We start from the raw sequence: 16,179 nt of genomic DNA on the forward strand, positions 1-16,179 counted from the left end.
ATAATTTTATATATCTTTAATTAATAATTTTTATAAATAAATTTAATAATAAATAATCAATATATAAAATTTAAATTTAATATAAATATTAATTACCGAATACGAATTCTTTTCAAATCTAATAATACACTATAAATATTTTTTATTAAAATTAGATTAAATTAAACTGATACAATCCTCACATAAAATAAATATATTCTGATAATTGTCAATTTAAGATGATCAAAAGTCAAAATAACCAATCGATTTCCCATAATTAAAAGTCAGAATAACCATTATGACAGTAGGCTATGCAGTCATATGACGTGTATAATTCTTGAATTTCATTTCTTCGTCCACATTTCATGTAACCTTCAATATGGACCTAAATCAATAATCAATTTTACAAAAGAAAAAAAAAAAAAGACAAATTTAAAAAAAAAAAATCTTGCTTTCACCCAATTAAGAATTTGGTAAATTACATTGCTTTCCATCCCTCATTTGTCAAGTTTCAATGATTTTGGAGCTGAGCAAAATGAAGTCATTTAATTTTCATTGGTGGCAATGAATATTGATTTCATCTATGATCTTTTTTTTTCTTATTTCTTTTTCTGTGATTTTTTAAAAAAAAAATGGAAAGTTGTTCTTGCATCACCTTGTTTTCTGGGCAGCCAAACAATTATATGAAAATGATGGAAACCAGAACCAAGGGGGACAGAGAGAAAGAGAAGCAAATTTGTACTTGCCAATACAATAGTAGCAAAATCCCAGATTAGTAGATTACTGATACATAAGATTGAAAATTTAATCCCCAAATCAAGCCAATCTGTTACAGTTCTTCATCAAACTCACTAATAGTAGGATCCAACTTCCCAGATCTGGCTTCCTTTGGAGCAAAAAGAAGAAGAAAAGAAAGTCCACAGGCTTACTATATAGATTCTTGATAAGCTGAAATGATATTTATACTTTTCAGAAGAGAAACTGCCCATACATCCATGACATTAAGAGGAGAATTAGAAATGGTCACCTCCATCCATAGACCACTTGGGTGTAAGTGTCCTTGATCCACCTAAAGCTTTTTCTCAAGGACCCTTTCATCTTGCCTTCCATGGCATACACCTTGTAGCTTGCAACTCTTTTTTTCCTTTGTAGCTCAGGATCATTAAAAATCCAGCTTTTTGAAGATGACCCAAGATTTTTTTTCCCTTTCTTGATCTTCACTTCCTTGCCAAATTGATTTGGCTGTGTTGAAACTGCATAGTTCACACTATAAGACCTTAAATCTTGCATTCTTGTTGGTCCTGCTTTGCCTCCATAATATTCCTCTATCTGCATCCTCCCTTCTCTGCAAGACTTGGATCTAAACCCCTCCATTGAAAAAAGAAAGAGAAGAAAACAAGAATCACATACACGTAAATTTGAGAGATTCAAGAATTAAGGTTAGGTTATAGAGGACAAATGAAATAAGAAAAGCAAGAGAAAATCTTGCTTTGGGATTGCTTCGCTATTTAGAGGAGTGGTTGAAGTGGGACTTTTCAGACACCCAAGTTGGTGTTTTCATACCCTTTTACTTATGCACGAGTACTTTGTTTTTTTCCAATGGAGTTAGGGAAGTGGTGAGGTGACATTTCCCCCCTTCATCCTCTGCCTGTGGTGTTGCACTGCATGAGGCTGCTGCCTGAATTTGAATGGTCATTGATGGCCATGTGTCACTTGGGATTTTCAGGATTTGACTGAAAAGGAATATTTCTTTTTTAGCTTCAATTGAGAATTTTTTTTATTTTATTTTTTTTCATCTGATGAGATTGTTGCAACTGAGTTGAAATTTCCAAGTAAAAGATACTATTTTGGTAGCCTGTAGATTATGACAATTTAGTGTTCTTTTCTTGACATTAGATGCATATGTTTCATCATTTCTTTTAAAAAAATATTAAACTTTGTTTCCTTGATGACAAAATTCCTTAATCATAGAAACATACAAACTTGATGATTTCCAAAGTAGAATGCAAAAAGAGAAAAAATATTGAAGGTTTGAAGATTTAATTTCTTTTGACTGCACTTTGGCCTTTGATACTGTTATTTCAAAGTATAGATTTTCCTGTCATTAGCAATTTAAGTAAAGATCATACACCTTCTAAATTAAACTTGATTTTGTTTTCCCAAAACCAGAAATTTTTTTTGGCATTTTGTCAATTATCACGGATGAACATACAGGTATGGGTATAGAGCTAATGAATGCTGCAAATGGACAGACCATAATATATGTTCTTGAATAATTGACTAAACCAACCCAATATGAAATTGAATGTAACGATTTGATTATATATATATATAGAGAGAGGCTATTTGAATTTAAAATCTCATATTTTTTAATATTATTAAATTGAAATATATTAATAATTATTATATTTTTTAATTTAATAAAAAAGAAATGCTAGTGAGATATCTATTTCATAATCAGAATTGAAAATAATTATTTAACATGTAATATTTCTTTTATTTATATGTTAATTCATGGTATCCTGAATTTTTAAATGTTAAGATACTATTTCCATGAAAATCAAGCTTATGAAATTATCCCAAATATATTTATATTCATTGACAGAGAAAGAAATTTTTTTTTTTTTTCCATTTATTACTTAAACTGGTTGAATCGATCAGATTAATTGTGGGGTTCCCTGTTTTTTCATGGTTGAATTAACAAGCATAGTCCTCTGGTTCACGGCATTGCAATATGCATATATTTATATTGAATTTTTTCCCCCATTTTCATAATGTAATTTTTTAACAGATAAATTTCACCAAGCAGCTCTCTAACTTATAGGTATCTGATCTTGTTAGTTGCCATGGAAATAAATTTATAGTCCCATTGCTGTATTAATTTGTCACTTCAGAAATTGGACTCCAAAATGATTATATATTGAGACCAATTCATCATGTCATGAGTTCATTACTTACTAATAATTAGAGTTGACAAATTGGTTAAAGTATCATTTCTTATATTATGATGTTTGCTTATGAGTGAAAATCTGAGAAATTGTAATAAATATTATGTAGTTAACGAACACATATGATTATGTTAAGTATTTTTTTTTTTTTAACTTTTTATTCTACAATGGAAGTCATTAAGCGTTGGTCCCAGATTGAATATTCAGGCTTATCTATGTCCCCTTCAAGCTCTGTTAAACATGCTCTGCTTCTGCATCAAGGCCATTAAGCTTTTCTTTTTGTGATCCTTTTATTTTAGCTAGAATCTGCCGGGCTAATCAAAGAACCAGAAGATGACAACTCAAAAAGACAAGAATTTTGGTTGACCCACTCCCACAGAGAGCGAGTTCCTCTTCAACTCAACTACTGAAGCACTACCTTTAATCTCATATTTCCATGAAAGAATTTAAAAAAAAGAAAAAAATTCTCATCCAAGTACGTAACAGGAACAGAAAAATAACTTAACAGGCAGGGGCATATAGCATTCTTAATTACCATTAGCTGCAGAATATGGATTGAGAACATACCAATTAGTAATAATCATTTCTACTTCTTTTCAAACCAGCCATTAAGATTAACACTTAATGAGTTATTAAACAGAAAAACGCGCTGTATTTCAATTTGCTTCCTTAGCCTACAAAATTAAACTTTCAGAAGCAAATTTGGACAAGTAAACAATTCCACAATAATTTATAGAAAAGGGAAAAGGGGTATAAGGTACCGACCAAAAAAAAAAAAATCAAAATGCAAAAGTTTTCAGGAAGACAAAATAAGAACTAGACAATATCATCAGGTTGTAATTAAGAAGTAGGCTCAAATGAGATTAAACTGTCAGATATGTCTTAAAAATATTAATCAAGACACTAAACAAGAAAAGAAAAACAACCCGTTAAATAAGAAACCCTTTCTCAACACGCCAAAAATTTCTCATCACAGAAGATCAGCAACATTAGATGGCAGCTCCTCAATGACCACATTGTAGAACTTCTGAATATCAAACAGCATTCTCTCATCATCCCTTGTCACAAAATTAATGGCAACACCTTTTCTTCCAAATCGTCCACCTCGTCCAATACGATGAAGGTAGTTTTCAGGTTGAGTAGGCAGATCATAGTTTATGACAAGAGAAACTTGCTGCACATCAATACCACGAGCCAAGAGATCAGTGGTGATGAGAACACGAGAAGAACCAGAACGGAATTCTCGCATAATGATATCACGAGTGTTCTGGTCCATATCTCCATGAGTTGCTGATACTGTATGGTCACGGCCACGCATCTTGTCAGTGAGCCAGTCAACCTTCCGCCGTGTGTTTACAAAGATAACACTCTGGGTGATGGCTAGGGTCTCATACAGATCACATAGTGTTTCAAGTTTCCATTCTTCCTTCTCAACATTGACATAGAACTGCTTGATACCCTCAAGGGTAAGCTCATCACGCTTGACCAATATCCTTACAGGCTTGTTCATGAACTTTCTCGTGATCTCAAGGGCCTCTGGTGGCATGGTAGCAGAGAACACACCGATCTGAACTTTTGCCGGCAGCAACTGGAAAATGTCATAGATCTGACAGCCAGAAAACCATATTAGAACCCCAAAAAAAAAAAAAAAATAAAACAAGAAGCCCATCAAGTGCCCCTAAAACTAGGTTAGAAGAAAAAAGGAAGGGAAGTAGAGGGTGAAGGGGGAGGTTCTGATATCAAACCTGATCCTTAAAACCACGTGAAAGCATCTCATCGGCCTCATCCAATACAAACATCCTAATGTAATCTGGGCGAAGTGACTGCCTTCTCAACATGTCGAATACTCGACCAGGAGTGCCCACAACAACATGAACACCAGCTTGGAGAATGCGTTGATCCTCACGAACACTTGTTCCACCTACACAAGCATGAACCTTCACACCAAGATAATCACCAAGGGCTCGCATAACCTTCTCAATCTGTTGTGCCAGTTCTCTAGTGGGAGCCAAAACCAAGGCCTGACATTGAACTAGACCATAATCGAGTTGCTGGAGAATGCCAGAGCAGAAAGTTGCTGTTTTTCCAGTTCCAGACTGGGCTTGCTGAATTACATCAAGGCCCTTGCAGAATGGAACAATTCCCCTTTGCTGGATTGCAGATGGCTTCTCAAAACCTTAAACAGAAATTTAGGACAAGAAAATCAGCATCCTTCAGCAAGAGTTAAATTGCCAAACAAAACAGTAGGATTCCAACCACATTAGTCTCATTCAAAATCTCATAAGAAAAAGTAAGCAAGGAATTAGGTAAAAACTGACTCCAAAACAAAATAAGCATTAAGAATGACCCTAACATTTGTATGAAATTTGCAAATATATGCAAAAAAAAAAAAGGTACCATAAGCATAGATGCCCCTCAGAAGGTTCTCTTGCAATCCCATTGCATCAAAACTTTCATAAACCTCATCATAAGTAGTGAAGAAGTCTTGTCCTTCAGTTGAAAGTCTGCAAAGTTGCCCCAAAAAAAAATTACATAAATATTTATATCAAATCACAATATATTGCAAGTGTCACTATGAAGAATTCCTGCTACACATCCAATGGTCACAAAACTTACAATTCACTCATTTTAGCATCATATTGCTTAGCATCAAACTGTGATCCTTCTGGTGCCACACCTGCCATTACTGCATGAAGATAAACTATGTTAGATGCAAATTTTAACTGTGTGCGAGAGGGCAGTGTTAAAATACAAATTACAAAACTAAACAGGTAAAGCATATAAATGCATTCTGGTACTGCATCAGTTCCACCAAATAAGATAAGAGGGGCAAAAAAAAAAAAAACAGAGGACAAGTTCAATAACTAACACAATCTAGAATAGAATTTCCTTATAAGTTAATACTGAACCACACAACTTTTTTTACTGTTGTCCAGTCGTTACCCCATATTGCAGGACTAAAGAATGAAGTTGTTACAGAAGAGCCAAACTTGCAAACCAAAATAAAAAGGAGTACAGGCATTAAACTTCTGTTTCAGTTTCTGGAGAAGATATGCAAGGGGCAGCCAGGTATCTGATACATTGGATATAAATCCTTCACCAGAAGACTAATTTGCCCACTCCTCCAAAATATCAAACCAAAAAATCAAGGAATCGTGATGCAGTAATAAAAGTTGACAGAGAAAGAGAGAATTTCTCAATGGATTCAAAGAAACGGGTGAAGTTTTAAGAATAATGGCACCTACTTTGGAATTACACAACAATACATTATCATAAAACTGTGGCCCTCCTAAATTGGATTATCATCAAGCAAACAATCATCTGTGTGGCATCCAATGTTGCTATGGTGTCTTAAATAGAAAATACATGCAAATATCTGCTCTTGCATATGTGCTCTACTATAAAAGTTGAGAATAAAGTAAGTTAATATTCTAAAGGGAAATACCAACTAAATAAACAACATAACAAAAAATTAAAAAGAAATAAGGCGTAGATCAATGCTACCATTGAGGAACGTGAATTAGCAGTCTAATAAGTAACAAGCAAATATTGAAAATTCAGTATCTGTACACATTCAACTTCTGATAGTATCAACAAAGCAAGTTCATCTATCTTGCCTTACATCATCAAGTAATCAACCTAAAAGAAAGAAATTCTTCCACTAAAAGCTTATAAAAACTCTAGTAAAAAACTAGGCACCCTCTATTATCTCTTTGTTTTCTCTTATCAGGATCAGTTAATCATCAACCCAGTAAATCCCATAAGCTGAACACCTAACTAGAACTCGGAATCGCTTAAGTAACAAATCATAACAAAAAATAAAAATCAAAACTTTAACTCCAAAACAATCAAACAGATCAATCTCAGATCCAAAACAAAACCACCAAGGAAAAAACTCCACAACTACCATATCGAAATCCACACCTTTCAAAAAGGTAAAACGCAGAAGATAAATAGAGCATCAACAGTTCCACCAACAACAAACACGCAGAGAGAGAGAGAGAGAGAGAGAGAACAAGAGAGACGTAAAAGCACAAACCTAGACATTAAAAAAATCAACCCACTTATAGATCTCCCCACAACACCGATACCAACAATCACAAACCAGCTAATTACACACACACACACACACACACACAGATAACAGAGAGAAAGGGAAGGAGAAAGAGAGAGAGGGAGGGACCTGATAGTAAGCAAGTGATTGATAAAGATGTAGAGAGATTTGGAGGCTTTTTGAGGGTAGAGAGAGAAAACTAGGGTTTTTTTATCCCAAACTCCTCGGATCTGCGCCTTGGAGTTTGAAGGGGAAGAGACTTAGCGTGTTACTTGCGATTGCTTATAATGATCTTAGGTAATACGCTACAAAAACCCTTTTGCCCCAATCTTTGTTTGAACTTCCGGATTTGCCCTCACGCTTTCTGTTTTATTACCTTATGCTTTGTTTGGACGCTTCAGAAAAAATGAACTTAATACTTGCGGTGGGAGAGGAAAAAGAAACTTTGGCCAAACTCCCATTGTTTTAGCTGTTTTTATTTTTAAAATGAGGAATAAAAATAATAAATTATTTATAAATTAACAAATTTTTAATTATGCGTTAGCATTATTATATTATTATAAAAAAATAAAAAAAAATTATTTCTTGTGGGTTTAGGAAATCCTAAATCACTAATCAGCTTGGAAATCAAAAGGATCCAATAGTGAAAGATTTGGTGATTTGGTCCAAATTATAAAGTGGCTTTGTGGGATATGTACGTACCCAAGTGCCTCTTACATAATATCTATTAACTATTAATTGAGATATATATATATATATATATATATATATATATATATATATAAAAGAGGAGGATAAATCTAAGAATGTGGAGGAATCTCATCTAGAGATCATCCCCTTTTCTATATACAATAAATTAAATAATAATTTAAAAAGTCACATTTACTTCAAGTATTTGCTACAAAGAGGAATTGCACAATTAATATAGGTGTTTAGTTTAATTAAATCTACTTATAAATAAAAAATTATAAATAAATTAATATTTAATTTAATTTAAAAAAAATTATCGAAAATAAATGATAAGTAAGATTTATAACTTATTTACTTATCTTAAAATTACTATTTAATCAAATAAAATACTATTTTATATTAATAATTTTTAAAATAATATTAAGATTTTATTTGTGTTACAAAGAAAAATTCCGTTTGGGGCACTAAGAAAATAAGTCAATAAAAAATACTTTTCTTATCAAAAAAAATTAAGTTATTTTCAAAGAAAATTACTTTCTCTTTTTAAATGAGGAAATTATTTTTTATTTTTTATACTTTAATAATCTTATTAACATGTGAAAATACTTATACATAGGTAATATAAATATATACTATTAGTTTAACATTTTAACTAAATAATGAAAAATATTTTCATAAAAAATATATTTTACGTAAAAAATATTTTTGATGTATAAATTATTTTCTGTAAAATAAACAAAGTCTAAAATTATCATTGTTTTAACAATCATTACAATCAATTACATATATTTTTTTGTCATATGTTAAAATTAAGTTATTTTAAGCACTTTTAATTAAATATTTAAATTTTATCAAATAATTAATTATTTATTTTTAAATTAATTTATAAATTAAAAAATATATTTTAAATAGTAAAATTAAAAATAAATAGTTAAACCAAACGCCTTTTAATAAAAATTTCACTATATTGTTAGAATATGTCTTATGTAGCTTTATGACTCTGTATTTTCATGACGTGAAATTTTTTAATTAAAAATTTTAATAAAATGAGTAATAATCTATGAAATATTATTTTAAAAATAAATAAATAATGAATTATACAGTAATAAGTAACTCTCTCCTTAAATTACTTTTTATTATGAAAATAACAAAGTCAATAAAATAAAATAAAATTCAATACTTCCTTTTTTATATAAGAAATAAAGACTAATTAAATATTTTATGATTTGCTCATGAAACAAAATATTAAAAGGCTTATATCATAGAAAAATGAAAAGAAAAAAAAATATGTGGCAAAGAGTTTTAATGACTTTAAATTACTAAAAAGGAATGGTAATGCCAATGGTCAACTTGAAAAAAAAAATAAAGGAAAAAAGACAGAGATTCTCATGCTCTTAAAAGCAAGATTTGTTCTTAATTTAAAGGCAATAGTGTACAATAAGCAAAACATAGCCACCCATGTGCATATGAATTATAGAATTTGATTGGTTGTCTTTTGTTTTCTTGTTTTTTTTTATAAGGGCAATGTTGCCCTTTGGATAATGTTAAGATCATTGAATTATGTACACTTCTTTTGACTTTTTTTTGCATTATTATTTTTTATAATTAATTTTGAATGAGATTTAAATTGAATTGTTTTATGAAAAACATGTTTTATAAAAATTATTTTTTGAAAAAATATTTTTTTTATTTAATTATAATATTAAAATAATGATATATATTTATATGAATATATAAATGTTTATTTATTTTAGGTTTATTTGTTTCATAAAAAGATTTTTTATTTTTTGTATTTTTTAACTTTTGAGACACTTAAAAAAATTACTCAACATAAAGTATTTTTCTAATTAAAAGAAAAATTATATTATTTTAAAAAAAAATAACTTATTTTTTTTTAATGATAAAATTATTTACTATTTTTTAAATTCTTATTATTTTATTAAAATTTGAAAATACTTATATATATCATTAATTTAATATTATAATTAAATAATGAAAAATATTTTTATAAAAATAATATTTTTTTAAAAATATTTTACATAGAAAAAATTTTCTATATATAAGTTTTTTTTTATAAAACAAATAGAGATTTAATCAGAAAATTACTTTTTACTTTAAAAAGAAGAAATTATTTTTTTTTAAAGATGATTTATTTTTTTTAATCACAAAAATATTTTTTATTAACTCATATTTTAAATATTAAAAAATATAAAAAAAATTCTAAAAAAATACTTTTTTAAATACAAATGACGTCATAAACTTGAAATTTTATAATTCTAAATATGATTTCAGTAAGATAAAAGTGATGAATATTATTAATCTTATTATATGGTGTCTTCACATGACAAAAACTTCAAACGAAGAAAGGAAAAGAGAACATGCTAATGGCTTCCTACTCAGCAATCAATCACTTTTCTTTTCCACTTATTATACTTAATACGCAACTATCAATTGCCTTTACAAACTCCAAATGTTGAAGGGAATGCCACTTTAATATTATTAAATTAAATTTTATATACTATGATGTGCGATTATTATTTTTTCCATCGTGATAAATAAATAATTTCTATTAATAAAATGTAATTCGTTTGATGTTTTATGTTATAAAGAATATTAAAAGTAAAATTTAATGAGCCTCTTGTTTAGCAATATAATTAATTTTTTTTTAAATAGAAATTTTAATTCATTAAGAAAAATCTTCAAACAAGACAAGCCTAAGAGAATTAGATGGCTTAATTCACAAACAAGGACTAACATAATCAACAGAGTCTTGAGCGCAAACATGGGCAACTCAGTTTGCTAGTCTAGGAACCCAGCTCAAGAAAAAGTTGACACCTTGAGAGAACAACATCTTACAATCATAAATAAGAAAGCCAAATTCTGAACGATCCTCCTCCTTAGAAAGCATAGCATAAAACACAATTTGAGAATCAACTTCAAGATCCACTTCCTGCGCACCATGGCCTAACAACCGACTTAAAGCGTCTCTTAAACTCATAGTTCAACAAACTTCGGAGACATGCAACCTTGAAACAAACCTGTTAGACTAGCAATAAAATCACCCTCTCTATCTCTTAATACCACCCCATAACCAGATTTAAGAACTTCAGAGAAAATTAAAACATCAACATTATACTTAACTCGATCACCCTCTGGCTTTTTCCAACTAGACCCAACCGAATTATTCCTTGAATTAGAAATATCAAAACTTAACCAAACTCTACTCTCCACCCAATCATTTAAGAATCCTTGAGCAGAAGAAAGAACATTGGAAGGAGAGAGTGATTTACCTTGCCAAATCCAAAGATTGTGAGCATTCCACAAATGCCAAAAAACAACACAAAATAAATCCAAATTGGGTATAGAAGCATCCATCCAGCGATAAAATATTTCCCCAAAATTTCCATCATTTGGAGAAAACCCAATGCCTAAAACATTCCAACAAGCAGCTACAAGAGGGCAAAACAACAAAGAATGAGTAACATCCTCTAGGTTGTCACCACAGTGTCAGGTCGGGTCCAAATTAATTTCCCATCTGGTTAAACAACACTTGATGGGCAATAAATCTCTACAAGCTCTCCGAAAGAAATTTTTTTTACCTTTGGAGGAATATGCAAACTCCAAAGCCTTTTCCAATTAATCCCAATTGACCCACTAAACATAGTTTCATTATAAGAGAGAAGGAAATTAGACGTTGATTTGATTGAATAATTTCCTTTGCAATCGTAGTGCCAAATTTGTCTGTCACACATAACCAAAATATTCAAAGGAATCTTAACAATGCAGTCAGCAACATCAGAAGGGTGTTGTAGTATGCCCTAGAGCATATCATTTAGTATGTATCTTGTACATATTTTTATTAATAAATGGCATTTCCACTTTTCTGTTTATATAATATATTTATGTGTAATAGAAAAGGTCCATTGATATTTTGTTATAAATATTATTCTTAAGTTGTTAAGAATATGAGTGACAATATTTCTAGCACAAAGTATCATAAATAGGTTCACAATCGAGGATACTTCATAATAAGGGCATGACTTATCCAGAAAGATTGTATTCATGTTTGTTCCCAAGTTATTTATATGAGATATAAATAAGATGGAATGGTGAGTCTCATGCCATATAACAAACATGATAATAAATGATAAGAGTTTACTCTTGTCAATATTTTGTCATAAATCATACATATAATCTTTTATCTTGTATATAGGTAGTTTGAGTTTGAATGGGTATATGGGCATGTGTTGGCTCCTACTAGTTATATATGGAGGTAGGTGTTGATCAAGATGGAACCTCTAAGTAAATAGAGATAAAATCCTATGTTCATTTAATTGTTCTTGATGTTTCAAGTTCGATAGATTTAAAAGAGTTTCTGATGAGAAAATCTTTTTAATCAAGAACTGAAATTAAAAGAGAACATAATATTCATAGCAAATGGAGTTTGACAAAAACCATGACTCCAGCTTGAGTTGGGATTTTGTAACAGAGATATTCTAGTGCATGGTAACATATGATTATAGGTTCATTTAAAAGGTAAACCTTATTACTAATTGGGTGGCCATGGCATGCTATGTTAGGTGTTAACCATTTAGAGAAATCATTTATGGTAAGAAAGAGTTCTGATGATATTAAGAGTTGATATCATGTCTCATTGCCAATTAGTGATGAGCCTAGTAAGTCACACACATACACAAGTTATCACCTATTTAAATATGATTTAATTAATTAATTAAAGAGTTTAATTGATTAATTAAATAGGTTTGGTTTGCAATTAGATTGCAAAGTCCCTAGCATGACTTGAAACCAAATCTAGATTATTGGATGTATAATATAAGTTAAATTTATTTAAAGTGTTTAAATATGAATTTAATTAATGAGAAATTAATTAATAGAGATTAATTAATTAATTTATATTTGATATAAATTAATTAGAAGAAGAAAATAATTATTTTGGGTTGAGAACTCAAAATTAAGACAGGGCATTTTGGTCATTTGACACGTGGCACCATGAGATGGTGACACATGGCATAACACATAAATATTTTTAATCATGTAAGATGATTAAAATCAAGATTACATATAGGTTTGACACTTGGCACAATGTGATTGGGTCACTTAAACCTAGAGCTAATCAAAGGGTGACATGTGGCAAGGGTTTAATGTGTTAACCTAGCTATTTAAGTGTTGTTATGAGAAAATAAAATACAACCAGCAGCTACACTCCTTGGTCACGCCATTTTTGCAGCCCTCCCTCTATTCTTCTTCATCTCTCATCAATTCAAAGAGATTAGCCATCAATCTCTTGAATTAAGAACGCTAGAAATTATTTCTAGTGTCCTGTTTACATCTCTAATCTCTTAAAACTTGAATTTCTAATTAATAGAAAAAGCTTTAGAAGCTGTTCAATGGCTGCCATAGGTGTTCTTGGTATGGACAAGCTAGAGGGACAACACATCAAGAGGTTAGTGTAATCGTTCTTGATTTAATCTAGGGTTCTAAAATTAATCTGATTAATTTTAAAATCTTAAATGGCAAATACAGATCCAAAAACATATTAAAAGAGTTTTAATATGTTGTTTATCATTGAAATCAAATAGATAAAAATAAATCTTGCATGATGCATGTGACCCTAGGTGAAAATTTTTGAATTCAATGGTATAAACTTGTGTTTTTCACGCTTCCGTTCCTTCAAAGGGAACATATTACTCAATAAAGGTAAATTCCAACTTCTTGTACCTTCCTCAAAAAGGTCACAGACTCTAAAATGCTCCGTTCCTGGAACCACCGGTGAGGGTATATAAAAGTTATCATTAATAGGCAACCAAGGATCAGATAACACACAAACATCAGACCCATCACCAATCCTCCATTTAATACCCTTTAACAACAATTCTTTGGAAGATAATAAGCTCCTCCATATATAACTTGGATTATGACCCTCTTAGGCCTCCAAAAACCTTCCTCTGGGAAAATATTTAGATTTGATAATACCACATAGAAGAGACTAGGGATTAGAGAGGAGTCTCCAACCCTATTTTCCAAGCATTGCAACATTGAAGAGATGAATATTCTGAAAACCCATGCCTCTAATGTCCTTTTTACAGCACAATCTATCCCACGACAACCAATGAACACTTTTTCTTCAATCCCTCTTAGAACCCCACCAAAAAGAATTCATAATTCTTTGCAGCTCCTCACAAACTGTAATGAGGACAAGGAAAGCGCTCATGCAATATGAGGGAATCGCCTAAGCAATTGACTTGATAAGAATTTCTTTCTCGACTCTAAAGAGTAACTTGTCCTTCCATCCATTCAACCTTCTCCACAATCTCTCCTTTAGGAACCCAAAAACTTGCTTCTTATTTCTAACAACGAGAGAAGGAAAACCCAAATATCTACCATGGTTTAATAGATTATCTACTCCCAAAATAGCAAATAGAATTCACTAAAACATTAGAGTTGAAAAAATTATAGATTTTTGAAAATTGATTGTTTGCCCGAAAGTAGCTTCATAAGCATTCAAAATACTTTTAATCTCCAAACATTCTCTATCCTTTGCTTTGAAATAAAAGAAACTATCATCTACAAATAAAAGATGGGACACACTAAGGCTTCGTCTACTAATCCTACACCCATGAATCAATCCTCTACCCTTTGCTTTTTTAAACAATGCCGACAGACCCTCAGCACAAATAATAAAAAGATAGGGCAAGAGAGAATTGCTTTGCCTTAACCTTCTGTTAGGAATAATAGGCCTAATTTGATCACCATTCAAAGCAACCAAATAACAAATAGTCGACACACAAAGCATAATAAGATCAATCCACTACTGTGAGAAGCCCAACTTGAACATCATTAATCTAAGAAAAGTCTAGTCTCCCTATCATATGCTTTACTAATGTCAATCTTCATAGCAACCTCTCCCTTATTACCTTTATTTTTCCTTTTCGTATGGTGAATAAGCTCGCAAGCCACTATCACATTATCTAAAATCAACCTATCAAGCACAAAAGCTGACTGAGATAAAGAAATTAGGCCTAGCAATAACTTATTGAGCTTATTAGCTAACACCTTAGCTATAATCTTATACAGAACATTACACAAGGAGATAGGGCGTAGATCCTTAAGATTAGTAGGTGCCTCCACTTTAGGAATTAAGACAATAATGGTATCATTCAGACTTTCTGGAAAGGAACTAGTATCTAACCAATGCTAACAATATCTGACCACATCAAATCTAATAATAGGCCAAAATTTCTGATAAAAAGCAGGATTAAGACCATCAAGCCCTAGAATCTTATCCGGATGTATCCGAAAAATATCCCAACGAAATTCCTCAAGAGAAAAAAGAGTTGTTAAACTAGCATTATCTGAATTAGAAACTCTCACCTCAACCAGGTTAACCTCTTCATAAACATCTCAGCGGCCACTTGAGGAAGCTAAAAACAACTCATTGAAATAATAGAACACTAAACTATGCATACCCGCTTTATCCTACACTCAATTACCAAACTGGTCCTTAAGCGGAGCAATGAAGTTAGACCGTTTTCTTGCTGAACACTGGGCATGAAAATAGTGCATGTTACAATCCCCATTCTTAAGCCAAAAAGACTTAGCCCTCTGCTTCCAATATGCCTCCTCTTAAGCCAACAATAAATTGAGATCTTTAGCCTGTTTCAACTCATTAGCTGATCTCCTATCTCGTTTAGCCCAAAGGACATCAATATGCTTTTTCTTATTTACAATACTAGCTTTAAAATTTATATGCAAATTTTTACCCCACATATTAAGAGCATGATTGCAATCATCCAATTTCTTAAGCAAACTACTTGAAGAAGAAACCCAACAAGAGCTCACAATATTAAAAAGTATTTGAATGTAAAAGCCAAGAATTCTCAAACCTGAACCTCTTCCAAAATAACATCCAATCCTTCACTTCAGAATGGAGCATTATTAGAGAATGATTCGAGACTAAAGCAACCAAATTAGACAATCTACAATGAGGGAACAAATCCATCCAAGCTTGATTGGCCATAGCTTTAATTATCCAAACGCTCCTACACCCATCTATCAGAACCATGTGCACGCTCCCAAGTATAGGAATGCCCCTGTAGTGTTAAATTCATCAACTGACAATCAGACACAGCCTCACGAAACCCATTATTCAAACTTTTCAGATGATCAACTCTGCCCCATTTATCTTCCATAGATAGCATGTCATTAAAATCTCCAATACAGACCCAAAGCATGGAAAAAAGACCCAAAAGGTGAGTTAACAATTGTCAAGAATCTTTTTACGTCTATTTCTTTTAGGAAAACCATAATAACCAATTAATCTCCACTAAATACCATGATGACCATTAATAACCATATCAATATAATTAGTAGAGTAACCAATAATATTAATAGTATGAGATTGCTTCCATAACATTACTAGGCCCCCTCCCCTACCAACATGATCAATAACAAAACAACAATCAAAACCGTAAGACAAACACAACTCTT

General features: G+C 31.2%; 2 protein-coding genes across 3 annotated transcripts; both read right to left on the reverse strand.

Moving 5' to 3' along the window:
- Nucleotides 1–808: 808 nt before the first annotated feature.
- On the reverse strand, nt 809–1,353 carry LOC110634105 (uncharacterized). Its single transcript, XM_021783011.2, has 2 exons — nt 1,021–1,353; nt 809–865 (listed from the first exon to the last, which is right to left on the reverse strand). Exons 1-2 carry the CDS (start codon nt 1,351–1,353, stop codon nt 809–811), a joined length of 390 nt encoding a protein of 129 aa, XP_021638703.2.
- A 2,391-nt stretch (nt 1,354–3,744) lies between these two features.
- Nucleotides 3,745–7,309, reverse strand: LOC110634064 (eukaryotic initiation factor 4A-11). Of its 2 annotated transcripts, none has more exons than XM_021782950.2 (5): nt 7,111–7,309; nt 5,544–5,613; nt 5,325–5,431; nt 4,673–5,103; nt 3,745–4,533 (listed from the first exon to the last, which is right to left on the reverse strand). In XM_021782950.2, the coding sequence occupies exons 2-5, from the start codon at nt 5,609–5,611 to the stop codon at nt 3,898–3,900; spliced, it is 1,242 nt and encodes a 413-aa protein (XP_021638642.1). In that variant the 5' UTR covers nt 5,612–5,613; nt 7,111–7,309; the 3' UTR covers nt 3,745–3,897. The 2 variants fall into 2 exon arrangements, with proteins under 2 accessions (XP_021638642.1, XP_058006758.1); XM_058150775.1 differs by lacking the exon at nt 7,111–7,309 and adding an exon at nt 6,967–6,987.
- Between the last annotated feature and the right edge of the window lie 8,870 nt (nt 7,310–16,179).

The sequence above is a fragment of the Hevea brasiliensis genome, chromosome 1 (assembly GCF_030052815.1).
Source record: "Hevea brasiliensis isolate MT/VB/25A 57/8 chromosome 1, ASM3005281v1, whole genome shotgun sequence".
NCBI classification, from domain to species: domain Eukaryota; kingdom Viridiplantae; phylum Streptophyta; class Magnoliopsida; order Malpighiales; family Euphorbiaceae; genus Hevea; species Hevea brasiliensis.

Bases quoted from the DNA above. Each gene is read 5' to 3' on its own strand.
- LOC110634105 (XM_021783011.2), bottom strand. From the start codon at position 1,353: ATGGAGGGGTTTAGATCCAAGTCTTGCAGAGAAGGGAGGATGCAGATA. The intron at 866-1,020 runs GTCTATGGATGG...TTTGCTCCAAAG, and splicing joins AGGACACTTACACCCAAGTG to GAAGCCAGATCTGGGAAGTT.
- LOC110634064 (XM_021782950.2), bottom strand. From the start codon at position 5,611: ATGGCAGGTGTGGCACCAGAAGGATCACAGTTTGATGCTAAGCAATAT. The intron at 5,432-5,543 runs GTAAGTTTTGTG...GCAACTTTGCAG, and splicing joins GATGCTAAAATGAGTGAATT to ACTTTCAACTGAAGGACAAG. The intron at 4,534-4,672 runs GTTTGATATCAG...TCTGGCTGTCAG, and splicing joins CACGTGGTTTTAAGGATCAG to ATCTATGACATTTTCCAGTT.